This window comes from Anolis sagrei, chromosome 4 (assembly GCF_037176765.1).
Source record: "Anolis sagrei isolate rAnoSag1 chromosome 4, rAnoSag1.mat, whole genome shotgun sequence".
Classification (NCBI taxonomy): domain Eukaryota; kingdom Metazoa; phylum Chordata; class Lepidosauria; order Squamata; family Dactyloidae; genus Anolis; species Anolis sagrei.
This window is the reverse complement of record NC_090024.1, coordinates 164,516,832-164,543,360: the sequence shown is the minus strand read 5'-3', so window position 1 is coordinate 164,543,360 and position 26,529 is coordinate 164,516,832. Positions and strand designations below refer to the sequence as shown.

The 26,529-nt window shown below is 41.2% G+C and overlaps 2 protein-coding genes across 2 annotated transcripts in view; one reads left to right on the top strand and one right to left on the bottom strand.

Annotated features, from left to right (window-relative positions):
• Positions 1 to 14,744, top strand: part of LOC132774033 (methylcrotonoyl-CoA carboxylase beta chain, mitochondrial-like) — a 28,218-nt gene extending 13,474 nt beyond the window's left edge. Inside the window, exons 9-13 of the mRNA XM_060773714.2 lie at positions 3,639 to 3,795; positions 10,875 to 10,997; positions 11,980 to 12,122; positions 12,434 to 12,515; positions 13,594 to 14,744. Coding sequence (XP_060629697.2) covers positions 3,639 to 3,795; positions 10,875 to 10,997; positions 11,980 to 12,122; positions 12,434 to 12,515; positions 13,594 to 13,683 — 595 coding nt within the window. The 3' untranslated portion in view covers positions 13,684 to 14,744. The remainder of the gene's footprint in view (positions 1 to 3,638; positions 3,796 to 10,874; positions 10,998 to 11,979; positions 12,123 to 12,433; positions 12,516 to 13,593) is intronic.
• RPE65 (retinoid isomerohydrolase RPE65) lies at positions 13,243 to 25,483 on the bottom strand. The gene is made up of 14 exons (XM_060773715.2): positions 25,330 to 25,483; positions 24,188 to 24,270; positions 22,521 to 22,671; positions 22,080 to 22,187; positions 21,845 to 21,986; positions 20,288 to 20,435; positions 19,265 to 19,346; positions 18,585 to 18,717; positions 18,339 to 18,478; positions 17,522 to 17,651; positions 16,767 to 16,881; positions 16,587 to 16,681; positions 15,728 to 15,839; positions 13,243 to 15,065 (listed from the first exon to the last, which is right to left on the bottom strand). Exons 1-14 carry the CDS (start codon positions 25,338 to 25,340, stop codon positions 14,914 to 14,916), a joined length of 1,602 nt encoding a protein of 533 aa, XP_060629698.2. The 5' UTR covers positions 25,341 to 25,483; the 3' UTR covers positions 13,243 to 14,913.
• Positions 25,484 to 26,529: the final 1,046 nt, after the last annotated feature.

Below are 26,529 nucleotides of genomic sequence, written 5' to 3'. Positions count from 1 at the left end.
GGAAAGCTTTTGTGTGATTTTCCGAACAGCAAAGCTCAAAAATATTACTTCTAACAATGAATTAACAATTTGTTTCAGAAAATTAATGAAAATGTCCATAGCCTATCTTTAAGGTTCGTGCTTGTTGTTTTTGCTGTGTGCCTTCAGGTCATGTCAAGTGACCTTATCACTGGAAACTGTTGGGTTGGACTGAAATTTATACACCATTTTCTGAAAGAGATCAGTCTTTGTGACTAATTCTTATGTTGCTGTCTAATTCTCACTGTGCTTTATCTTTCATTCTGTCTTCATTGCATGGGCCAAATACAAATCTCTCTTATAAATGAAAATCCTTTATGGTTTGCTGTAAAATGTGTGGTTCTAACCTGATTTAAAATATTACAAGTGTTTGGAAGAGGGGTTGTTCTTTCCAGCCAAGAAGTGGCCCTGGCTACAGATCATTCAATTCAGCTATTGCTTGAATTTTGTCTCTGTAAACTGTCAGGTTTTGGGAAATACATTTTCCAAATAACCAGCAGGATAATGTTGCTAGGAAAAATGTTATTTATCTGACATCACCACAATCAAATGACACACTGTGCACCTTCAAGCCCTATCTGACATAACAACAACCCTAAGGTGACCATTTCAAAAAAATATCTGAGTTATGAAATATATATGTTTGTTTTGGCTGCTGATCAACAAAAGTCTGACCATGTTACGTGTCCTGTAGAAGTAATTTTTGTTTGGTTCTTGTAATATTTTGTAATAATATAGTCTATCAACAGTACTCATATAGTTCTTAAACCAGGGCTCTTCAACCTGTGGTCCTCCAGGTGTTGTGGACTTCAGCTCCTATAATTCCTGATCTTGAACAAGCCGGCTAGCTGGAAGTTGGAGGACTAAACACCTGGGTGAAGAACAAATCTGCCAAGCACTAAGAAAACAAGAATTTAGCCATTGAATGACAATGTTCTGCTGTCTTGTGAGACTTGCTTAAATCAGCATTAGTTCTATACAGTGTGCTCTCTAATAGCATCTTGTACTCAGTTTCTTTACATAAGTTTGTATTCTGGTGATCCAACACCAAACAAAAGATGAGAACCACAAAACTATATGTCCAGTGAAAAATACTTTTATATATGTTTTTTTATAATACATGCTGTGATGTGGTGGTTTGAGTGTTGGATGGTGACTTCAGAGATCAGGATTTAAATCTCCACTTAGCTACAGAAACACACTGATTTACCTTGGGCAAGCCACTTTCTGTCAGCCTCACAGGAAAGCAACTACAAATACAAATATTGCCAAAACATCCTGTGATAAGTTTACTTTAGGTTGCTCTTTGTTGGTTAAAGACTTGAAGGCACACAACAACAACATGATATGTCAGATTTCAGTTTACCAATAAATTTATATTTAAGAGATAAACTTCTTTAAAACAAAACAAAATCTCAATAACGAACAGGCTTCTTCACCTCATATGCAGCTATTTCTTTCTGTGGCTGGCTGTCCCTCCCCTATGAGGATCCAATGCAATTCTAGTGTCGATATCGAGGGAAGTCATAGTCCCACTCTATTCTGCTTTCGTCAGCTGTCACCTGCAATACTGTGTCCAGTCCTGGGCAAAAAATTCAAGAAGGATATTGACAAGATGGAATGTGTCCAGAGGAGTACAACCAATATAATCAAGTTTTGGAAACCAAGTCCTATGAGGAAAGGCTTGAGGAGCTGGGTATGTTTAGCTTGGCGAAGAGAAGGCTGAATGGAGACATGATAACCATGTTTAAATATTTGAAAGGACGCCACAATAAGGAGGGGGCAAGCCTACTTTCTGCTACTCTGGAGACAAAGATACAGAGCAATGGATTCAAATTGCAGAAAGAGATTCCATCTAGACATTAGGAAAACCTTCCCGACAGTAAGAGCTATTCAGCCGTGGAATATACTACCTGGGAGGCTGGATGGCCATCTGTTGGGAGCACTTGGTTTGTGTTTTCCTGCATGCCAGGGCATTGCATTGGATAATCCTTGTGGTCTCTTCCAACTCTTATGATTCTGAGATAATCTAGCTTTCTTTGGTAAAATGGTAGTTTAATAGTTTAGTCTTACCCAGTATGTAGTGACTGGAAAACCCCAGTTTGCCAGTTAGCTCTTTAAGCCTAGGATTAAGACCCTAGTAAGTACTTGAAGTACAGAATGAAAAATCTGAAGAACTGCCACCTTCTGGCTTCTGTCAATGGAATAGCTAAGCAGCAGTAGGTTTCATTCTCTAATGCTTTCACCACCCCCAGAATCACTTTAAACATTTAAAAAGCTCAAATAAATATTTAAAGTCCATTTTGTATGTGAAAGAGAAGCCAATAGCAGCCTAACCTTTTCCCTTAATGTTAAGCTTGCCCCTGAGCAGTGTTAGAGAATGAATCATTTTGCTAAGACTGATAAAGCATCCTACAAATGCAGGCTCGTTAATTTCCTTTGAGATTAAAGTATGCTTATAGAAATACTTTTTATGCTATGGCAAAAGACAAACTGTGCCACTGAGAATATGAATAGATACATTTTGCTTGCAAAAATTTTACATGAAAATTAATGGAAGTTACATGTTTGTTCCTTATTTAGGATTCATTTTCTCAGCGATTAAATAGATTTGCAGATAGGATTGCTGTAAGTCAGGAACGACTTTAAAGCACACAAGATTAACAACTTTGAGTCAGTTACACAGATTATGAGTGCAGAGGTAGGGCTTTATCCTTTACTGTCCATCTGTTTTTTCACATGTTCAGATTGATAAAGAACCTTCAACTCATTAAAGATCAATGTGTGCCTAAGGTATTTATTAAAGTTATATTGTAGAAATCAGGAAGTGTCACTGAAGCAAAAGAGTGTGGACAGACTGGTGCCCATAGGCACCACATTGGGGGCCTAAAGCTAAACAATAGTGATCTGGTAAGCTTTGTAATATATTAGGAATTGGGGTAATCCTGCTAGGCCAAAGTATTACTCTCCACATTACAGTCAATGTTACATTGTGATTATATTTTCCTTCTCTCAGCTTAGCACCTCTATGTGTCTTTTCTGTTCTGTAAACAGTCCCATGTTCCCAAACAATCCCTGTGTTTCTGAAAAGAATTTCTACTCATCCCTCCCCCCCCCCCCCCCCCCAATCTTCTGGCCGGTCAGTCTGATCTCTTTCTATGTCTCACCCAGGTATCTTGTCCTGGCACTTAGCAACGTTTTAGCAATTGCTTATCTCTCCACATTCATTTATAAATAAAGGATACTTGTTCAGGCCTTGGTGGTGAGGCTATGTGTTTGTAAAATGTTCACTGTTTGTGTTTTGTTTACACTGTAAGTTGTTAATGTATGTAAATAAAATCTTTAAAAAATGAACTCAAAAAAAAGTTTTAAAAAAGAAAAAAAATCTCTCCACATTCCTTCTTGCCCCTTATCACTCCCTCCTTCTTTTCCTTTAACCCATTCTAACTTTGTGAAATTCACTTTACATTTTCTAGTTCCAACAGTATTCCAGACTATAATAAAATGAAATAATTTAAAAGTGTTTCAGTGAGTGCTTCTTAAAGATGGTATTGCAGATTCACAGTATAAATGTCTAGAGGAGAACTTGCTTAACTTACACAGTTTTATGTTCTTGTTAGACAGCTGGTTGGAATAGTGGCTAACAACGGTGAACTGACTCACGATGCTTCTCTAAAGGGATCTCACTTTGTACAACTTTGTAACCAAAGAAACATTCCAATCTTGTTTGTGGTCAATACAGCTCCAAGTGCAGCAGATCCAAGCAGTCCAAACCAGGTAAGATAACCAATGGAGAGCACATTCTAGTGCTTCTAAGCTTACTCTTTCAAGTGCCTGGGCTCTGTAGTACACATAAACAAAGTCCTTAATTATTCCTAAATTCTCCTTACAAAAGGCTAGTGAGCACCATGCAAGGAACAACTATGATGGCAATAGTCTTTTAAATGGAGTTCTGGGAAAGATTTGGATCATGAGGAGATAGGTTATCCAGGAAAGAAAGCAAAATTCTCTTTCTGATGGAGAGTTCCATGAATAGGTTGACTTCTATGGCCACCCATCCAGGCAAGAATCGGTGGTAAAAAGATTTATATATCTGGTAGAGAACTTTAGCTCCTCCAAATATCTCCCATCTATTTCTTTTTCGCCTTGCATTGGCAAAATGGTCTCATTTTTAAGAATAAACTGACCATTATATTTTGAGACCATGAAGAACATGAGATAACTTTGGTATGCAAACATCAGTATAGCATTCCTTGAGGGGTAAGAGTTGTTTCCTGTCGTAGTTAACTGTGAATCGCACATTGTGGTATTCCTGCGCCCAAGCAGGCCAGCATCGGAACCTTCTAGAAAATCTTAAAAGAATTGTATCCCCCTCAGGGCTCCACCCCCCCTCCTCGAGTATATAATGCCCCTAAGTGGAGCCCGCCCTCAATCCTCTTTTTTCCGCCGTTTGGCAGAGCAGCAAAGTGAACCTTATCTGTTATTGTCTTCTGGTTTTGACTACGGACTGGCTATCGACTACTCAAGGTACTCTATCCCCCTCGACTCGGATCGTTCTACGGACTTCGTCTAAGGGCATCCCCGGCTTGGGACTAAGCCTTAAGATGGCCACCACCACCTCTTTCAAGAGATGCACGGCCTGCCCGAATGTGCTCCCAGACACGGACGGGCACAGCCTCTGCTTGGCCTGCCTGGGGGAAGGGCATCTCTCCCAGGCCTGCTCTGTGTGCGCCGCGTTCACGCCGCAGACACGCAAAAACAGAGAACTCCGTCTAAAAGCGGCCTTGTATCAGAGGGCCCTCATGCCGCCTGCACCCAGCCCCCAAGCATCTGGGGAGAGGCCTAATCTCCTGGCGCCTGCCAGGCCTGAACAGGCGAGCTCCAAGAAGAAGGCCAAAAAGCAGAACGACAAGTCCCTTAAAGATGGCCGCCCGCAAACCGCTCCTCCCAGGAGCACCGGGAAAGGAGCGGGAAAACCGTCAGCTGTTCCCCCGGCGGCCGCGCAGGGGAGCCCATCGCCGAGAGTCGGCCCGAAGCCTTCGGGGGCCCTGCCTTCACCCGGGCAAGCTTTGCCCTCGACAACGCCGAGCCGCTCTCCGGCCCCGACCCAGTCCCCACCTACCTTGGTCCCGATGGTGGGACAAACCGAGGCAGCTGAAGGGCCTCTGGAGCCGGCCTTTTCCGTGGCCGACATCGACCTCCCGAGCTCGGCGGAGCTCCATCTGCTCGAGCTCGAGCTGCCTCCCTCCCCAGGGGGCGTGGCTTCCGGCTGGGAGCCTCCCCCCACCCTCGGGGAGGCGGAGCAAGAGCCGATACCCCAGCAGGAAGGCTCCATGGCTCCGTCGACGGTCCCGGAATTTGCGATCCCAGCAGCGCCGGTATCGAGGAGGTGCAGGGACAAGAGAGGCGGCAGCAAGAAGAGGAGGTCCCGATCATCCTCCCGGCGCGGTAAGAAGCGCGGTGGATCCCGGCGCCGGAGGGCATCTAGAGGGAGGTCTCGGGCGACCTCACCCTCCTCCTCTTCCAGCTCTTCCTCGAGCGACTCCTCCTCCTCCTCCTCCTCCTCCTCCTCCGCCTCGGCATCCGCGAGATCGGCCCGCTCTGCGGCCACCACCAGGAGCTCGCGGAGGGCTCGTCAAGCTGAGAGGCCACAGGCACCAGCTCCCCAGTGGGGACCTTATGGGCCGGGACCTTACTCCTTTGCGGGCCCATGGAACTTGGGACCCGCAGGACATTTCATGTATGCACAACACGCGGCTCCGCCCTTTGCCCCATTCACCAGCATGGGCGCAATCCAGGGCATACAGCAGAGAGGGTATGGCAATGCAACCACCATCTTCCCGCCAACCCCATCTGCTTCTACATCTATGACTGTTCCTCCATCGAGGGGACATGGACAATTAATGTCTACACCTGTCAATAATATTGGACAAAATGTTTCTTGTGTTGACCAAACTGGTTCTGCCGAACGCTCAGCTAACCAAAATGTATGTGTAGATCGCCCAATTGACCAAGGTGTGCGTGCGGAACGCGTTGTTGACCATAGTGTATGTGCTGAGCGCTCAGCCCCTGGTGACTACCCAATTGGGGACATTACTAATGCCGGGGTCTCTAGCCCTACTGTTCCACCAGGCACCCCCCAGGTGACACAGGAGTTGGCTGTACCAACTGATGACCAGGTACCCTTGGAGCTGGAGGACTCTGACTCCTCAGCGGAACCGACTGATCCCGCTCAGCCTAGGGAAGTAGCAGATCCCGTACCGCTTCCTCCAGATTTTAATAAATTCGCATCCTTAATAGATAGGATGATAAAAGCACTAGACATCCCGGCCCCAAAAGCACAGGAACATGTGGAGGACCCAATGTTCCCTTCGGAGGAGCAGGCGGTTCCTACTTCCACATCCCTACCTGTGCTTCCTTACCTTCTAAAACTAGCCAAAATCTTGGATGCCTCCCCTGCGAGCATACCAGTGACACCTAGGAAAGTCGACTCCTTATATAGGATTGACCTTAGGGCTGCCAAATGGATTGCCAACCCACCCAGACCCAACACAGTGGTCGCAGAAGTGGTAAAGTCAAAAAAGCCAAAAAGCACCTTGGCTGCTCCCCCTGACAAAGAGGGAAGAAAGGTGGATCTATTAGGAAAAAAAGCACATTTAGCAGCAGGGCTAGTTACAAGGATGGCACACTATGCCACTTATATGAGTGGTTATCAAACATTTCTATGGAATAAAATAATGCCCTATCTGGATAAGCTTCCTCCCGAGGAACAACGCTTTCCCAAGGCTGTGCAGGCGGAGGCCCTAGTATTATCAAAGGTCCAGAAGGACTTCGCGAAGCACCTAGCGGAGTCTGCAGGCCACCTTTTCGCCACGGCGACCTCTATTCGTAGACACGTGTGGCTACGCTCGGCCAACTTGTCCGAAGAGGGCAAGGCCTTGGCAGAGGACCTTCCTCTCCACGAGGAAGGCCTCTTTAATCCCGAGACGGATGCAACGCTGAAGGAGAAACAAGAGGTCAGGCAGGCCGCTGGTAAGTTCGGTTACACCTGGCAACCGTACAACCAGAGCCGTACTAGATGGCAACCGCCCCCTAATCAGTACCGTAGAAACTTTAACAACTCATTCTCTGGCTCAAATAGAGGAAGGGGCCCCTCGTCTCCTAGGTTCCAAAACAATAAAAGGAACTCATACTCATCTAAAGCAAGGTACCAACCTTACCAGGCTAGGTCCAAAACTCAGGGTGCCTCCAGGAAACGCCTTTGACGCCTCCATTCCAACGGCCTTGACAGTCCAGAAGGAGGCACCTTGTTTCCCGGGTCCCTCTCCAGGACTGCACGCCCCTATCAGCCCTGTTGGCTTACCTGAATGCTCTTCCCCCACCACGCCCCCTAGTTTTGTTGACAGGTTACAAGGTTTTTACACCAATTGGGCTAACATCACCACCGACAAGTGGGTGCTAGCAATCATCCAGGGGGGCTACTCCATTGAGTTTGAGAACATCCCTCAGGTGGGAAATGTTAAGAGCACTGCTCCTTCGGAAGTTCTGTTATGTGAAATAAATACCCTTCTGCAGAAAGGTGCTATTTCCCCAGTTCCAAGTTCCATGCTCCCCCTCTGTTTTTTCTCTAGATACTTTGTGGTTTCAAAGCGTGGTGGCGGATTTAGAGCTATTATGGATTTGAGGGATCTCAATAAATCAATTCCACCAAAGAAGTTTCGTATGGTGACGCTTTCTTCAATCATGCCCCTCATACCAGAGGGTGCATGGTTTGCTACCATAGACTTACGAGACGCATACTTCCATATATCCATAGCGCCTCACCACCGTAGGTTCTTAACCTTCCTGGTGGGGAACAGGGCTTTCCACTATAATGTCCTCCCGTTCGGACTCAGTACTGCTCCCAGAGTATTCACAAAACGCATGGCTGTAGTGGTGGCCCATCTACGAACCCAGGGAATAGTCGTGCATCCTTACATTGATGACTGGATTATTATTGGAAACTCATGCTCTCAGGTGCAAAAACATGTACATATTACCTTGTGTCTCCTCCAGTCCCTGGGTCTGATCGTCAACGTGGAGAAATCGTCACTGACCCCATCCCGGAGCATCCTGTTCATCGGAGCGTTCCTCGACGCAGTGACGCGCAGGGCCTACCTTCCAGCGGACCGTTTTTCCACTTTGCAGATGCAGGTGAAATCAGCCCTAGATTCGCCCAGGGTATCAGCCAAACAAATCCAAACCTTATTGGGTTACATGGCCTCCACTACTTCTGTAACCCCTTTTGCACGATTACGTATGCGCCCTCTCCAATCCTGGTTCGGCCGTGTTTTCAATCCCCTTACGGACTGCCCACGACTCAAATTCACATTGCCGGAGGAAGTCCGCAGGTCCCTAGCATGGTGGCTACTCCCCCAGTTTGTCTGTTCGGGCCTACCGTTTCAAATGCCTTACCCCACCAGTATAATTACGACGGATTCCTCTTTAATGGGATGGGGCGCCCATGTGCAGGGTCTGACCGCACAGGGAAAGTGGTCCCCAGAGGAAGCGCTCCTTCACATAAACGTGCTCGAGCTCATGGCCGTGGAAAGGGCGCTAAAGTCATTCGAAAAACTCATATTAGGTCAAACTGTTCAGATTCTGACGGACAACACAACCGTCATGTTTTATCTGAACAAGCAAGGGGGCACTCATTCTGCCCCTCTACTTCAGGTAACGCTGCGGGTGTGGGAGTGGTGCATCCAGAGGCAGATATACCTACACGTCACCCACCTCCCAGGTCAGGAGAACTTCCTGGCAGATGCACTCAGCAGGAATCCGCTGGGCCATCACGAATGGTCCCTCCATCCTCGGGAAGTCTCCAAATTATTCCAACTGTGGGGTCATCCGCTGATAGACCTCTTTGCCACCAGGGAAAACAGAAAGTGCGAGATGTTTTGCTCGAGACTCCCAGCCCCCAGGGAACAGGGTTGTCTAGGGGACGCATTCCTCAGAGAATGGGGGGGGGGGCTTAGCCTACGCATTCCCCCCCTTCCCGCTTCTACTACGGGTGGTAGCCAAGTTACAAAGGGACAACGCTTGGTGCATATTTGTCACCCCATGGTGGCCTCGTCAGCAGTGGTTCGCCCCTCTGCTACAGCTGTCGAGAGGGAACCACTTGAGGTTAGAGAAGAAGATCGATCTCCTAACGTCCCAACAGGGTCAGGTACTGTACCCGGACGTCCACTGTCTAAAACTAACGGCGTGGCTGGTCCTGCCCCAGGGACAGATTTGACCACAGGTCTCCCTCAAAATGTGAGGTGCGTTATCGAAGCGGCCCATAGGCCCTCCACAAAGATCATATTTGTTCAAATGGGCTCGATTCAGAGATTTTTCTAGACAAAAGGACCACGAGCCGGAGACCGCCCCTATCTCTATAGTGTTAGAATTTCTGTCATCACTTTTCGAAGCAGGTCTTTCCAACTCTTCCCTCAAGTGTTACCTGGCGGCCATTTCCTGGTTTAGGAGAAAAGTGGGCCAGCCATCTTGCTTTGCGGACCCATTAGTGAAATGGTTTCTCAATGGTTTAGGAAACGTTAGACCGTCGGTGACTCCAATTGCCCCTTCATGGAGCTTGGAATTGGTCCTCTCAGCCCTAATGAAACCTCCTTTCGAGCCCATGGCTACGGCAGAGTTAGGACCACTCACTTGGAAAGTCGTCTTTCTAGTAGCTGTAACATCGGCTAGACGAGCAAGTGAGTTGTGTGCGCTTAGGGTAGATCCACCTTACCTTAAGTTTCACAAGGATAAGGTGGTTCTCCGTACGGACATAGCCTTCCTACCCAAGGTGGCCACGAAATTTCATATGTCCCAGGAGGTAATTTTACCAGCCTTCTTTCAAAACCCAGAAACTCCAATGGAGAGGGGTTTGCATTCTCTGGATGTAAGACGGGCCTTAGCCTTCTATGTACAGAGAACGGCCGATTTTAGACAATCCCCTAGATTGTTTGTCAAATATAGGAAGGATACTAGGGGTCTCCCAGTTTCTTCCCAGAGACTTTCTGCATGGATTGTGTCGGCTATCCGTACTTCTTATAGATTATCGGGTAAGGACCTGCCTGGACAGGTAAAAGGTCACTCGACGAGAGCTGTGGCAGCCTCTACGGCATTCATGAAGGGTATCCCTTTGGAAATGGTTTGTAGGGCTGCTATATGGGCCTCTCCTTCCACTTTCGTGTCACATTACAAGTTGGACTCGGTGTCTAGAGGAGAGGCCAGCTTCGGTAGAGCGGTGCTGTTTTCGGCAGTGGCATGATCCCACCGTCCGTTATATAGCTCGCTAGTCTACCACAATGTGCGATTCACAGTTAACTACGACAGGAAATGGAAGGTTGCTTACCTGTAACCGTGGTTTCCTGAGTAGTTACCTGTGAATTCGCACATACCCGCCCTTCCTCCCCTCGAGTATCATGCCACTTCCTCCACTTGCTTTACGGCGAAAGAGGATTGAGGGCGGGCTCCACTTAGGGGCATTATATACTCGAGGAGGGGGGGTGGAGCCCTGAGGGGGATACAATTCTTTTAAGATTTTCTAGAAGGTTCCGATGCTGGCCTGCTTGGGCGCAGGAATACCACAATGTGCGAATTCACAGGTAACTACTCAGGAAACCACGGTTACAGGTAAGCAACCTTCCATTTCACAGCAGGATGCACTGTCTTGGAATGTGGTGGAGTCTTCTCTGGAGTTTTTTAAAAAGAGGATTGATAGATACCTGTGGGGAGTGCTTTGTGTGTTCCTGCATGGCAGAACTGGGTTAGACTGGATAGCCTTTGCAATATTTTCCAATTCTGTGGCAACACTTTCCATTTTAATTTAGGCAGTGGGCCACGCTAACAGATTAAAGGCACATGCCTCCATGATGTCTGCAGTTGCTTGTGCTGCTGTTCCCAAGATCACCCTTGTCGTTGGTGGCTGCTATGGAAATGACTCCTATGCTATGGTGAGATCTCTCAGTATGATCACTCATTAAGTCGTAGCTGGAAATAATCAATTTGCAGCTTATAACATACAACTGATCTTTGACACTTAGCTAGTGAGTAGTCTTTGAAAATGCACTAAATGGAGAACCAATATTTGCATTTGACTAATGTTTCATTGCATTAATATAAGTAATGTTATATTACACATAATTCAGACTTAAGTTAGGCTATGGTGTTGATATGATTACTTGCACTTCTTACCTCATTAGATGATTTTGGCATGTGCTTTGTGTCTATGCTACAAATTACTTTGTGCTTGAAAATGGAGGTGTTGAAATTATTTTTGATGCCCACCTTGAAAACACTAGAATATATTCTAATTAGAACAGGATCATTGAATCAGTTCCTTTTCTATATAAGGCATTGATTCAGACTCCTCTGATTGGGACTATCAATGGGATTTATCAATGCTAAGAATATGTAACTATCTTGAGTTTTTTTTTATGTGGGGAGAACAGTTGGGTACAAATGTAATAAATAAAAAGTAAAAGTGGTTATGGGAAACATAATGTAACTTTAAAATAGTACACATGGAAAATTGCTGTGGACCTCTGACTCTAGAGGTATGGTTTTAGTTGGATTCTATACATTAAATCATCTCATGTAGATTTTCTAATGGGCCACTCCCACTGGTTTGCAGGAAATAACTGCATAAAGGTGTAGCAAAATATTGTGTTCTCAATGTGGGTTTTGCTCAGTATGTAATTTAGATCCATACCGGTCAGAATATGATACTGTGAAACCCGCAAAGGCTCCAGTTATTACTTTTGCTCTTTTAGATGCTGTGGCTGCAAAGACTCAGGCTGTACTGAGACAGGAAAGCTGTGTTTTTAAACAAATGGAGAGGCTTTTTACTGTCTTCTTATGAACAAATAGTTCAACTGTCTTAAAGAGGATTTCCTAATTTCTGAATCCCATTGGTTTTGTGTTGTTTGTATTCAGTGTGGGAGATCATTTGATCCAAACTTCCTATTCCTTTGGCCTAATGCAAAAATTGCCCTTGTGGATTCAAGACATTTCCCCACATTCTCAGCAACTTGGGATGATGACAGTTCAGAAACAGAAGTACACCTTTTAAAGGAAAAGTATGTAGATTTTAAAACTCCCAAATCCTTCAGTATTAATTGTACTGACATTTCTGTTTGGATCTTCTTTACTTCAGTGCCTGTTGTGTTATATTTTCAAAATGAAATCTATGTCTTTTATTTAAATTCAAAAATCATGTGTTTACATAAATTAAGTCTTCTTATGTGTTTGTTGTTGTCCTGAGGCAATGTGTACTTTGTATCACTTCCCTTTAGTAGAAAAATATCTAAAGGGGTATTTGTAAGTGTACCTTTAGATTAAAAAGCTACCTTTTCTTTTAAAAATATTCTTAATAATTTTTTTTCCCCAGGCTGAAGAAAGAAAGCAATGCATTTTACTCTACAGCCAGGATTTGGGATGATGGTGTAATCCTACCTCAGAATTCAAGGAAGGTAGGCTCTATTATTTGTGTGTGCTTGTATAAAATACTTCCTTTTGCCCATGCCTTCCTATCCCCAAAATCATTGTTTATGATTTTTCACAGCACTTGCTCTTTTTTGTTATGATCACTGTATCAGTCATTCATCCCTCCCATTATCTTACGTTGAATAATGTTAATACTAATTGGTTTTATTCCATATATTTTGTATAGTAAATAGTGTTGTCTAGTCTGCCCCAGTCTGTCCTGTTTTCTAATCTCTTATTACCAACAGTATGAAGTTTGTACCTTTGTTTTATTACCTTTATGAATATCTAAACTGGTGACTTGCCTGGAAGTTTATAACTTACTGTAACATGAGCCCCCGTGGCACAATGGGTTAAACACTTGTGCTGGCAGGACTGCTGACCAAAAGGTCAGCAGTTTGAATCCGAGGAGCAGAGTAAGCTCCCATCTGTCAGCTTCTTCCCATGCGGGGACATGAGAGAAGCCTCCCATAGGATGGTAAAACATCTAGGCGTTCCCTAGGCAATGTCCTTGCAGACTGCCAATTCTCTCACACCAGAAGTGACTTGTAGTTTCTCAGGTTACTCCTGACACGAAAATAACCTACTATAACTTTTGAAGTTCCTTATTTTTTCTTTCAAGGATGTCTAGATTATTGCTCCTTCCTTTTGATCCAAATATTTTTTCTGTAATGATGACAACTAGGATGTAGCTTCAAGAAATAAATGGAGAAGTAGCAAAGGCATACAATTTTAATTCTTAGTTGTGAGTACAAGAACTTGTTGCTTCAAGAGGTTAATGGAGAAGTAGAAAAGAGACAAGGTTTTACTTCTTAGTTGAGGGTACAAGAAGTTTAAGTAAGGCTTTTTCATATTTCTTTTCAAAGGCAATTCATCAGTTATACTAAAGAACTTTGGGAATGAAGATGCTTGTGAAGATTTCCCATTTGTCTTCACAGGCTACCCTGAAACATAGTTTCATGTTGATTTGAGCAAGGACAATTGTTTTTAATAATTTAATGATAGCACTGTGCTCAAAGTACTTATATATAATATTCTTACTGATGTATTTTTGTGTTTTGGCAGGTTATTGCACAGTGTTTAAGAATTACAAAACAGCAGCAGCACCAGGTCATGTCCCTGCAGCGGCCACCTATGCCTGTCTTCAGAATGTGAGCAAGAATGCCTGCCTTTAAAGAATGGAATGTGAACATTTGACTATATTGATACCAAATGCTCAGAAGTTGTATATTAATTCAACACAATATCATTATGATACCTCAGTATTAAAACATAGCTGATTTCAAGAGATATGTCAGCTATTCATTGTACTTCGTACTTCATTGGCAAGATATTTCAAAGTTATATGAAACATGATGATGAAATTCTTACTCATTTATTTGTTAGATGCTTTCCCAAGATTGAAAGCAGTTTACACTAATATGTATACTAATTGGGTTGGGGAATAAAATATAAGAATACAGAAGGACAGTGTAAAAAAATATGAGCAAGTAGACTAATCAGCCAAAACAAAAAATGTTAGATCTCTGAAAGACCCAGAAGAGGGTGCTGAACACATGAAGAGATTACTCTCTATATAAATCTTGCCTCACTGAAGTAAACAGTGTTTCCAACTGTGACAACTGATAGAGGAAATATGGGTATGGTAGGTGATCGAAGCTGTGGATAATGGAGAGCCGTTCTCAAGGATACGACAAACAATTTTGATGGATTTTTGCAATTCTGACACAACTTTGCCTCTATCTTTAAGGAGAAGATTGACCTTTTATGCAAGACAGACTCTTGAGTTAATCCTTATTGCCAATAAGAACAAATGGACATTTTCCCCTCAGAAGTGAGGGAAGGTTTTTCAAAAGTACTGTAATGTAATGATTTTATGTATTAGCCATTATTGTCCTAAAGTGTATGAATTCATCATGCTTAGCAGAATTAGAATTCTCAATTTGTTTCTGAGCTGATTATTTTGATAAATGGTAAATTGCAACTTTCTAATCCTCTGTTCCATGATAATGTTATCTGTTGAAAAGAATGTGTCTCCCTTCCCCAGTCCCTTGGTTTTAAAATCTGAAGGGTCATGTCTGTATCTTACTAATGAATCAAACCCCTAGGTCGTAGAATAATCAGTGAAGGTAATTTGACAGTGTAATATTGATGCTCTGTTTTATACAATTTTCCATCTGTCGGATTAGCAATAAAATACTGTCAATTTGCATATATATTTATTTAGACTACATTAACATGGTTTACAAAAGTATGCCTGCGTTTTGAAAATGTATATTGAAATGTGAACTAATTTTGGAAATCTCTGGCAGAGTTTAGGATGCAGAGGTAGGCTTTTTTAACCTGGAAAGGGAGACTTTCATCATAGGCCTAATGAAGCAGCCATCATGCTTTTTTGAAAAGGCCATGGAAAGTAACTGGGATGTTTATGTCCACTTCTGCCCGGGCAACTTCACTCATGTCCTTTGCGCTCAAGATCAAAAGATAGGCAGGTTTTGGTCCATTGCCAGGGTTAATGACAATGCTCAGGACAACACCTGAAGGAAGGAAGGAGGATGTGTTAGTTCAAGCATCAATAAACACTAAGAACAAATCACTGTCTTATATACTTTTGCATAAGTTGAACATATTTGACAAGAAACATGCGTCATTGAAATAGGGACCCAGCATGAAGGCAATGATGAGAAGCAGAGACAAGAAGCACTCGCATCATATTACCCATCTCTTGCTAAAACCAGAGAAAGAAAGGCAGTTCTCCCTCTCTCATTGCCTTTTTTGACTTGAATAGCAATGTAGGAGAGCCATTTGGGGTGCTTGAGGTGGAGTGCAGTGGTGGCAGCCATTTTTTAATAACAGCTTTCTTCATACGCTTCTCTGTAGAAAGACTGCGGTTGACATTTTTAATAGGGGCTTACTATAACAGCCTCCATGCCCTTATTAAAATGGCCACTGAACTATCATGGAGCTTTGTTGGAAAGATTTATCCAGAGGAGGTTTGCCACTGCCTTCCTTGAAGGCCAAAACAGTATGATATGCCCAAGGTCACTCAATGGTTTTTATGATTGAGTGGGCATTTAACTTTGGGTCTTAAGCAGTTCGAGTCCAGCAATCAAAACCACTACACCACATTGGCTGGCCATCAAAAACTACTGTATTTCCCTTGTGAATATTTTTTGAAAACTAAAGAAAAATATATTACCATCATCCTCTTCTAGAGCATCTGGGTGAGAAACAAAAATTGGTTCAGAGGGGTATGCATCTGGTTCTTGCCATACCCAAGTTTCTCTAGTTTTAATATTCATCTTGCAAAGCTAGAAAGAGATTATGGGTGAAATATTGACTTGTTAATTTCTTATTCACATATATAAACTAGTTAGACAAACAAGCGTCATTATTACTTTAAATTATTTCTTAATGCTTATCCATATTCTGCTTATTCTTAGAATGTGGTAATAACTGTTACAAAGTCATGGTAATATGATGGTGGAGGACAAGGGTTCTGATGTGATTTAATTCATTCAGAAATAAGGATTTGGGCCTTAGAAGAAATATAAATTGGCATCGCTGAGTATAGTTTGTTCTAGTGGATAATAAGAAGAACAACTTGATAGAGCTTGGATTTGATCCATTACACAGAAATATTTAACCAGTGATAAAAATTGTTCTCTTTTCTGCATGGCTTATATATTGATTATTATGTTATACTCTCAGAAGGTACCAATTGATGATATATCCTTATGTAAAGCTTATTTGCATTTTCAACTTGGGTGTATATATAATATTTTTATGCAGGGATGGAAAGAATTAAGATACACTTCATGTTTGAGTTAAACAGATAATTGGATCTTATAACATATTAAAGCTTCTTCTGGACACTTCGATAAAACAGCAAAATAAGTATCAAAAATGGTGTTGAGATTGGGCATTTCAGTGCTACTTACATTTTCATGCTATTGTTAGTCCTGATCAGATTTATATCCATGTTTGCCTCTTTGCAAGTGCTAGCTTATTCTATATATGTCCATTTGAACTGGTTTGAAGAACATCCCTATACTTACCCTGTCTGGAACAAAGTGATTCAATCCTAAGCCGTATGCAAATGTGTACGGTTTCCCAGAATACTTTGTATAGTTTATTTGTGGGAACTCAAAAGCTATAAAACAAACCAAAACATTAGTGAATTATTTGCATTTTCTCACTAAGCAGGTTTGGTTGTTTTTGGCTGAGGTTGGTCTTACCTTGACGGGGCCCTGAAAAAATGACTTCTGGCTCCAGCCAGATGGTTTCATCACTGTTCAGAATGGCCGTAGCTGTGGTATTGGGCAGTGTGATTAGGTTTTTGCCTGTGTCAGCCTAGATGAAAGAAAAGGGAGCTAATGAGGAAAATAACAGCTTTATGTTTCTGTAAATGAGCAAGGAGAGAATGAAGCCATTCTCCTGGGTTTCACCCATGATCCCAACAGTGTGACTAAGAAACAGAATTAAGAGTCTATTTATAAACTTAGGCTCAAGTTTGAATAGGCTCATTTCAAAATCTGCTTCCTCCAGGATGAAGTAATCAATGGCTCTTTTTCCTAGGAAAGGTTCAACTTCCCTATGAAAGGACAATGTGACAGAATGCACCAACTTATAACCTGATTTGCTCACCCATCAACAAGAACTTCATAAATAGTGTAATGTATCTTTATGTGCACTTCATGAGTAAAAATGCACACTGTGTACCTGCAGTACAGTAAGGTTGTTGTGTTTAGTGATTCTGGAAGTGGAAAATGATAAAAGTCATAACTTTCAACACAGAAAGAGCAAAATAACACTAGTGTTTATATTTGGCTGTGTCTCTATGGAAGTTAAAACTGGCCAGATAGTTTATAGATCTACAGTTGACTAAAATATCTTTCTTACATGGTCAGCTAATGTTGAAGTGCAGTGTGTAGAAATTAAACTTCACTTCAAAAATATCCTTGTTAAAATATACGATAGATGAATAGGTTACCTTTTCTATATTTAGGGGAAGGACATATCTCCGAACTTCAGGTTGAGGAGCTTTTTGTGCATTTTTCTTCACTTCCTCCCAGTTATCTCGTAAATTGGCTAAATATAAGTAGTTATAAACAAACTCATACCTGCACAAAGACAAAAACACCAGAGTTTGTTGAAAATAAGCAGCTAGTTGGATATACCATAGTTCTATATTCAACTTAGTCTTCTACGCCACACAAGAATGGTTTGAATGTTGGACTAGAAGTAGGGAGATGTTTGTTCAGTCCCTTACTCAGCCCCTCTGAAACTCATTGGTTGACTTTCGGCCAATTGCTTTCAATTGGTGATGCTAAATTCAGGAGGAGGAATGCCACATACCTTAAACTCATTGGAAAAAGTGGGATATTTAATTGTACATTTGTTTTTTAAAAAGCTGTCCTTTGCTTGTGTGGTCCCTCATTTCCTTTCTTCTTTGTGTGTGAAGCAGAATCAGTCCATGATTGTTCATATGAACTGGTTTGTGCATTTGAACTGGTAATTTGATAAGCTGCATGTTATAATAATTTGAGCATTGGACTATGACTCTGGAGGCTAAAATTTGATTCTCTGCTTGGCCATGGGAAACCATCGAGTAACCACACTCTCAGTCCCAGAAAACCTAGTGAAAAGTTCACCTTTGAATCACCATAAGTTAAAAATGTGAAAGCATACAAGAACAACAACTACACACATGAGAATAATAGAATAAACAAACATAAGACACAGTTCATCAGCTCCCAAACTCTTGACATAGAGGACCTTAGGGTGTCGTTTTCAGTGTCAGAACTTACCCCTTCCAAGTGCAGAGATCCACAATCAGAAATCCATTCTCTTCATAGGTATTAATATGATGGAAGAGGTTGAAGGGCGAAGTTCTGTATTTGATGTTGAGGTATTTCCCCTTTTTCTTGTCAGCTACATGCATCCAGACCTTTAAAAGAAAGCACCTTTGAACTGTTTCAAAACAATAAAATCATATATCCCTCATGATTTGCAGAAAAAGCAAGAGAGAGGGATCACAGCACAACATCACTTACCCCCATGCTTTCATTGGATTCAAAACAGTCCATGTAATTGGCTCCCCAAAGACTCCAGGAAGAAAGGAACTTGAGCAAGTTAATTTTTACTGGAGTTTCCACAAACACGATGTAGTTTGCAGTCAGCCCAAAACTGTTCAGAAATATGGTTGAGTGTTGTTTGTTACTTGCATAGATGAAAATGACAGTATACAAGCATATGCTATAGTTATTTGGAAATTTAACACGTCCTTTCTGATTAAGTTACTCTCTATGTAGACCAAGAGGAGACATGATAGCCATGTATAAATATGTGAGAGGAAGCCATAGGGAGGAAGGAGCAGGCTTGTTTTCTGCTGCCCTGGAGACTAGGATGTGGAACAATGGCTTCAAACTACAAGAAAAGGGATTTCATCTGAATATTAGGAAGAACTTCCTGACTGTGAGAGCTGTTTAGCAGTGGAACTCTCTTCCCTGGAATGTGGCGGAGGCTCCTTCTTTGGAGGCTTTTAAACAGAGGCTGGATGGCCATCTGTTGGGGGAGCTTTGAATGCAATTTTCCTCCTTAGCAGGGGGTTGGACTGGAGGGCCCACGAGGTCTCTTCCAAATCTATGATTCTATGATTTTATGACATACCCCAATTTTATGAAGCTATGCAAAAAAGCAATATAATCCATTTTTATCAGAAGTTGGAATTTACCTGTGTACATAAGATGGCTTAAATCTGTCACTGCAAGGAAACTGCACCACCACCTCACACTTGGTCATTGGATCTTTCCTGTCTGAAAAAGCATTTGAGAGCAGATGTCATCTACCAGTTTTTCTTACACAAGCCAATTGAGGGTTTTTTTTTCATGTCAGGCAAGACTTGAGAAACTGCAAGTCGCTTCTGGTGTGAGAGAATTGGCCGTCTGCAAGGAGGTTGCCCAGGGGATGCCTGGATGTTTTACCATCCTGTGGGAGGCTTCTCTCATGTCCCCATATGAGAAGCTGGAGCTGACAGATGGGAGCTCAGCCTGCTCCCTAGATTCAAACCGCCGACCTTTCAATCAGGCGTCCTGCCGTCACAAGCATTTAACCCAATGCCAATTATGAGCATTGCGGACAATGGGTGCATGTACATTGTAGAATTAATGCAGTTCGATACCACTTTAACTGCTAGGGCCCAATGCTTTGGAGTCATGGGAGTTGTAGTTTGGTGAGGTACCAGTACTCCTTGGCAGGAAAGGCTAAAGATCTCATAAAACTTCAACCTCCAGGATTCCATATCATTCAGCCATGGCAGTTAAAGAGGTGTCAAATTGCATTAATGTTACTGTGTAGATGCACTGAAGAACAAGAAACTGGATGTTGCATTTCAGTGTGTATTCTAGCCAGTTAGAAATTGTTGGGTTCAACTCCCAGCATTTCATATCACTGGGTATGATGAATAGGGCTTCTGGGAGTTGCCGTTTTATAGCAACCAGAGGAATGTAAATAAGTCTTCTGTCTTTGGACACAAACATATTTCTGAAATCTGGAGTTATTATAAGGAAGAAAATCACTTTGACTGTCACCATCCATTCAAAATGATTTGAAGGCACACAACAACAGAGATACAAAAAAGCTATAGAAATCCTATAACGAATAAAAAATAAAACACAATGTTGGCAAATTTAATCATGGAGAGTGACCACATTGTAATAGGCAAAAGTTTGCTGATCATGGTGGGAAATGCACAGACCTGCTTGCAGGGGAGGAATTCGAACAATATTGTAGGCAAGAGAAAAATTCTTTCCAAAGCAGTTGCCAATATTATAAACTGTTCCATCGTTTTCAATGTGAGGGTGTGCTGTTACTCCATTGACGGAAACAATTTTGCTGATGTCCACCTGGAGATCATAACAAGGGTGTAATTGGGGAAGGGCATTAATTTATTTGGGACAGTTTATACCATGTATATAAAAGACATGCTTGAGACACATTTGGTGATTTTCTGTATAATCTATACATTAACAGCAAATTAATCCCCTGAGTTAAAACAAAATGGCACCATACCACTAGCACAGTAGGAGGTTGGGAATCCCGAAGTTTTCATATTTACCAAATATGTTTTGGTGAGGAAGGAGAAAACTCAATGAAGTCAATACATGCATATTTAGAAACAAATATTGATTCTTTGGAGTGTAGTGGGATTTCCATGGAATGAAGAAAAAATAATAAAGTATGCCAGAGAGAGGTATAGCAAGAACCTTGAATTTTTTGCCTATTTTTCCCAAAGGCAAAAGAAGATATGCATGTAAGTCACTTCCAAATGATGGATGTGATGAACAAGAACACAAAGCTTAATTCTGAATGAATATGTGCAGAACCTGAAAGTAATGAACTAAAAATATTCTGTAATGAGTGATAGTTTGAATGACAAGATCAGAATAATGCAGTTTCAAAAGTAACATAACATGGGGAGCAAAGTTAGTTTTATAAGCATAAGTTAATGACAATTTTAGTTTCTGATTTCTAAAAGGAGTTTTAGAGACATTTTAAGTGGAATTGTGCAAGTTTTATGCTGTTTTCTTACTAATTTAGTAGAAGTTATGCAACAAACTGTTGAACTGTGTCTGTAATATTAACAAATGATATGCTAGGAATGAGTTTCATAGCTATTTACTAATAGAGATTAATACTTCATAATTTGACTATAGGTAATTCCTGTATCCTTGGAATGGTGGATGTTGTAGTTGAAGATATGAGAAGAGACCTTAGGACTTTATCAGATGGTCTTTGGGCCCCATTTCCATACACTTAGGAAACTGAGCCCCATTGGAGTTCTACAGAGGCATCACATGACGTAAGGGCACTTCCGGTGGGACTACGTGGTGCTTCATTTCCTTAGTGCATGGAAACTGAGCTGAAAATGTCACCTGTGCAAGGGTCTTTAATGAAGTACCAACTATTATATATTTATAGGAAACTCTTGTCAAATTAGTGGGTCTCTATAGCTCTTCCTCATCTATAAACCCAACATGGCCAATTTACTAAATCACAAAAGTAGCTCTGAATGCACAAGTGCTAGTAACCATAAAATTGTCCTTTCAGTGACATTTGGTTCTGTTGTCAACTTCAAGAGCATCATTTTTGGCATTTTTACTAATGCATTCTGGTAGCATGAACTTTGTAAAATATTTATTGCAATAACTCGTTGATTGAGGTATGAGATGACAAATAATTATCATTTAAAAGGATTCATATCACCATATGCCAGTCCTGTTAATTCCTGTTTTTTTATCTATCAATACTTTACCTTTTTGAGTGTTTCCAAATTATCTGGATTGATTTTTGTTATGAAGTTTGTCTCAGTGCAGGCATAAAAATCTTCTCCCACTGGATATACATTAACCAGGGCATTATCAGTGACTTCCACACCTTGGAAGTAGGTAAAAAATCTGCCAAATGGAGCACACAAAGATTATTTCTTCCACCATATGAAGTAAACAATTCCTTAAGCTGCTAGTAATATACTTTAATTTAATTTTCACCTGGAAAATATATTCTTGCATGGATCGGGATAAGCGTATGTTCCAAATTCTGTTATGACTACTCTTTTCTCAGTAATTGCTCTTACATAGGCATCAGTGCGGATAAACCTATAAAGAATGCAAAATAAGGCATACTGTAAAAGGTCTGCATGGCTGCATGGCAAGTTACCAATCCAAATGTTATTCTATGCTCTTTCAAGGTTACATGCAATAGTCACCCATGTTGTTAAGCTGGATCACATAATAATAATATATGTGACATTGACACATCCAATATCCACTATGTGAATGATATGCAAGCTCTACATCTCATTTCTCATTTACACTGCATGCAATTTTTGTTGTAAACAGAAAGTTAGCATTAGCTGAGTTGTTGAAGTGGAAATCTTGCACCAAATAGTATTGGCAACAGTGGGTGATACTCAGTAAGCATGTACTTACCTCCTGTAATAAGTGACATGCCCCTCTTTAATTTCAAACTTGTGAAGAAGGGCTTGTCCATCAAACAAGTGATAAAATGGCTCTGAGCCAACTTCAAATAAACCAGGCCCACATCGGAGCAGACTGCCTCTAAGCCAGACTGGAATCCTGCCTGTTGCAATGACAGAAAACAGGGTTGTCAAATGCTGAAGAGCCTGAGTCTCTTGGAGCTGTGTGCTTTTAAATGGTTTTCAAACATGACACATGCTCTCTCTCTCTTTCTTTCTTTTAAATTGGTCAGCGCATTTGTAGAAGTTTACCAGGGTGACCCAGTTCAGTTGGCTGTCTGAAGCACTCCAAATAAAGTTATGTAATACACCAAGTCAGCCAAATTTTTGTGGCATCTAGAGCAAAAACCCCACAAACAACTCTCTTGTTCTCCATATAACAATCAAGAAATTACTGTTCTTTCATAGCACCCTATATTCCCATTTGATACACTCCAGGCTTCATCCGGGGGGGGGGGGGGGGGGGGTCTTTAGAAGAGTCCTAAAGACTTTTTTGTTCTCTGTGACATTTCTGCCAATTTATTGTGATTGATGCTTTTATAAACTACTATTGCACTGAAGCATTTTACTGGATTGAATATTCCGTTGGACTGATTTTTAAAAATAATTATTGTGGATTCTTTTTCATGGTTGTCTAATCTTATAATTATTTACATTTATATGGATTCCTGAAAGGAACCTTGAAAGTCATTCTTATCCTTGAAGGTGGCTTGTAGCCAGATTAAAAAAACCTAGGGAAAATAAAAATGTGAATATATATTATTGTTGTTTTAAACTGTTTATTCTTCTATGTGGTCCTTATGAAATGCACACATATGGGTCACCTGCGCACACAATTTCTAGAAGCTCTTAGGAGATACATTTTGGCAGAAGTGTTATCTGCTTTCGGTCCCATGAGGAAGAAAAGTGGGACATAAATAAAGATGTATTATTATTATTATTATTATTATTAATAATAATAATAATAATAATAATAATAATACTTTTTCCTCCTTTAAACTAAACTTTGATTTAAAAATAGCAAGTACATCCAAGTAATAAAATTATCCATATACAATGATAATATGCTATGTATCAAGAGCTATATACAAAATCAACCCTTGCATCAAAACATAGCATCTAACCACATAATGGCTCAAGATAAAAGACCATTGCAAAAACTAACCTGGGAACAATAATATAGCTTATTATCTTATGTTTGGTTTGGCATACATAACAAACAGAAACCAGTAAGTAAGTAAGAAAGGTTTTTTTAAATGTCTAATTTGATACTAATTTGTCCATAAGTATGAGTGGTCACCCCCCCCCCCCCCCCAATCAGTTAAGTATAACTTATGTATACACTTCCACTTAGGGGAAAACATTCATTTCACAAGGAAATGGATAATTGACTAAATAATTGGTTCATTAACCATTGAAAAGGTATTGCCTATAAAATTAGAGGCAACTCAGAGAAAATCTGGAAGTTTGATTCATTTGTCGAAGATACTTGCTGTCAAATTTGCTCAGGTGAAAATCTGATAACCAGAATATTGTGATAAAAGCTGGACAACTTCAATATTTTATAGGATAGTATCTCCGGTAATCTTTCTACTGGCATAGAAAAGGACAGAAACAGACCTGTGACATGTGTAGTTATTGGTGTGGCCAATTCGTCCACCGTCTCAAAGAGTTTCTTGTATCCACCAGCTGGGTGCTCAACTCTGAAAAAGTGTTAAGAAAGCCAAGTGTGAGCAACTCTGTATTCCCCTGAACATTTCCCTATGTTTTTGACGGAAAGAGCATAGCTTTTAGTTGGGCTAGAATTCATTTAACTTCAGTTAATGGAAATCCAAGTAACTGTGGGGAGAACATATGATCTTGATAACCACGACTAGTCAATCCTCTTGAGTACAGATAGTTGGTCCCCAACCATTGGTCCTCCAGTTGATCTGGACTCCAACTCCCAGAAATCCCAGTCAGCTTACCAGCAGTTAGGAATTGTGGGGGCTGAAGTCCAAAACACCTGGAAGACCAATGGTTGGGAAACACTGGAACAGTGTGACTTTCTTACAAGAACAGAAGGCAGCCAAAAAAGGGAGAACTGAATATATTTCAGAAATTAGCATCTTATAACATTTCTTCAGCCAAATGTGGTCTGTCAAATGTGTAAATGATTCTTTTTACAAGTGCCAATCATCATACTCCAGAAACATGGCAATCTTGGTCCTCAAACCAAATTGAATTTTCTTGCATACTCTCCTCGCCTCTTTTTGATCCAAAAGATGATTGCAACCTGGTCATCCTGCCCAGTATCCAACTATGCTTGCTCACTGAGCAATGACCACTTTTGGGGGAAGCGGGGGGGGGGGGGGGGAATAGTAATTCTTTATGCTCCATAACACTGTACCTTTGAAGACTGAAGATTCAAATATGGATCCTTACCATTCTGGGGAGACAATTACATCTCTCAAATGACACCAAAACTTTTGAGAACACCTGAAGTGGTTTTCTGTCCATTACATAGGTTTATTTGATGCACTTCTATGTAATAGATTTAGGTTTTTTAAAAGCAAGGAGAATGGAATTCATTTCGTTTAAGATTGCCCAACTTTCAGCACTGCCTATTGGCTTTTATATTCAGTATCTTCCTTCTGTAGATCATTTTCGCAATATTGAAATAGGGACATAAATGGCATCACGTCATTGCACCCGACAAACATGGCAACCATAACCCTTGCTTATTTAATTTGTATGCAGAGAAAATCTTAGAAGATACTTACTGGCTGGACATTTTCTTCAGGAGAAAGGACTTGAACTTTCCCGAATTCAGCACTGAATATAGCGCTCAGAGATGTTTGCAGCCTATTTATATGAATGTTGGCTTTTACTGGCGAGAACACTGGCTTTAAGGAAACCTATGAACCAATTAGCTTGGCCTTGGAAACAGAAGTATCTTTCACTACTCAAATCCTCCTGAAGCTTTATGAGATTTTTGTCCTGCTGTTCAAAGGTCTTTGAATGTTTTTCTAGACTTAAATCTCCACGCAGAAGTGGATTATAAGGAAACAAGGGAAAAGAAAGCAGACTGTAGTCACACAGCCTGTAACGTGCTCATGCCTTGGCAACAACTCTTTGCCCCCTTATCCAAATGTCCAGTTTAGGTGAATTGGCCCTAGGAATACTGTCAGTTCCAAGAGTCAAGAAAACATGCAATGGTTTCCAAAGCAGCATCCACTCAATATACATGCTGTTCTTTGCAATGGATAACAGAGATGTTTGCAGCAGATACTTTAAGCAATTGTTAATTTATCAGGATTTCATCTCATCTCAGTTATGTAGACTTTTATAGGACAAGTCTTTAAAAGTTGCATTAAAGAAATCCACCCACCTTTGAAAATCAAGAGATATTTTTCTGAGGCTATTACAAAACAATAAAAATAACAATTTTATCAGATACATTGGTCCAGAACATTAGTCCCCCTAGAAACTCTGAAGGGCTTAACCTTTCCATCACATCTGTTTTTAACAAACCAAACTAAAAAAAACCTAAACCTAAATAAGTTTTTGCCCAAAACAGCTTCTAGGGACCATCTTCACCATATTTTAGATCTTGGGGAGTCTTTTTAAATAATAGAAAGCAAGTAAAACTAATTTTTGGTTAACTTTTTCAAAATAAATTTCCTCCTACACTTAAATTTGCCTGCGGAAAGCACAAAATTTGGTTGGAATGTTTGCTATGCCTCTCAGAAACATTTGAAGAACAAATTTGTTTTGGAAAAATTCTACAAAATTGCTTTTGATGCCTTGGGAGTTTGTGGAGCCCCCAAATGAGGTGGAAATGCCCTCCTAAAGCCAAGAGTGCATTTTGGAGAAGCCCATGGGATACACTTTGCCTACTCCTGGCGAGACAATAAAATACAGTGTCTCTTTTCTATCTAAGCTCCTTGGCAGGGGGTTGGACTGGATGGCCCACAAGGTCT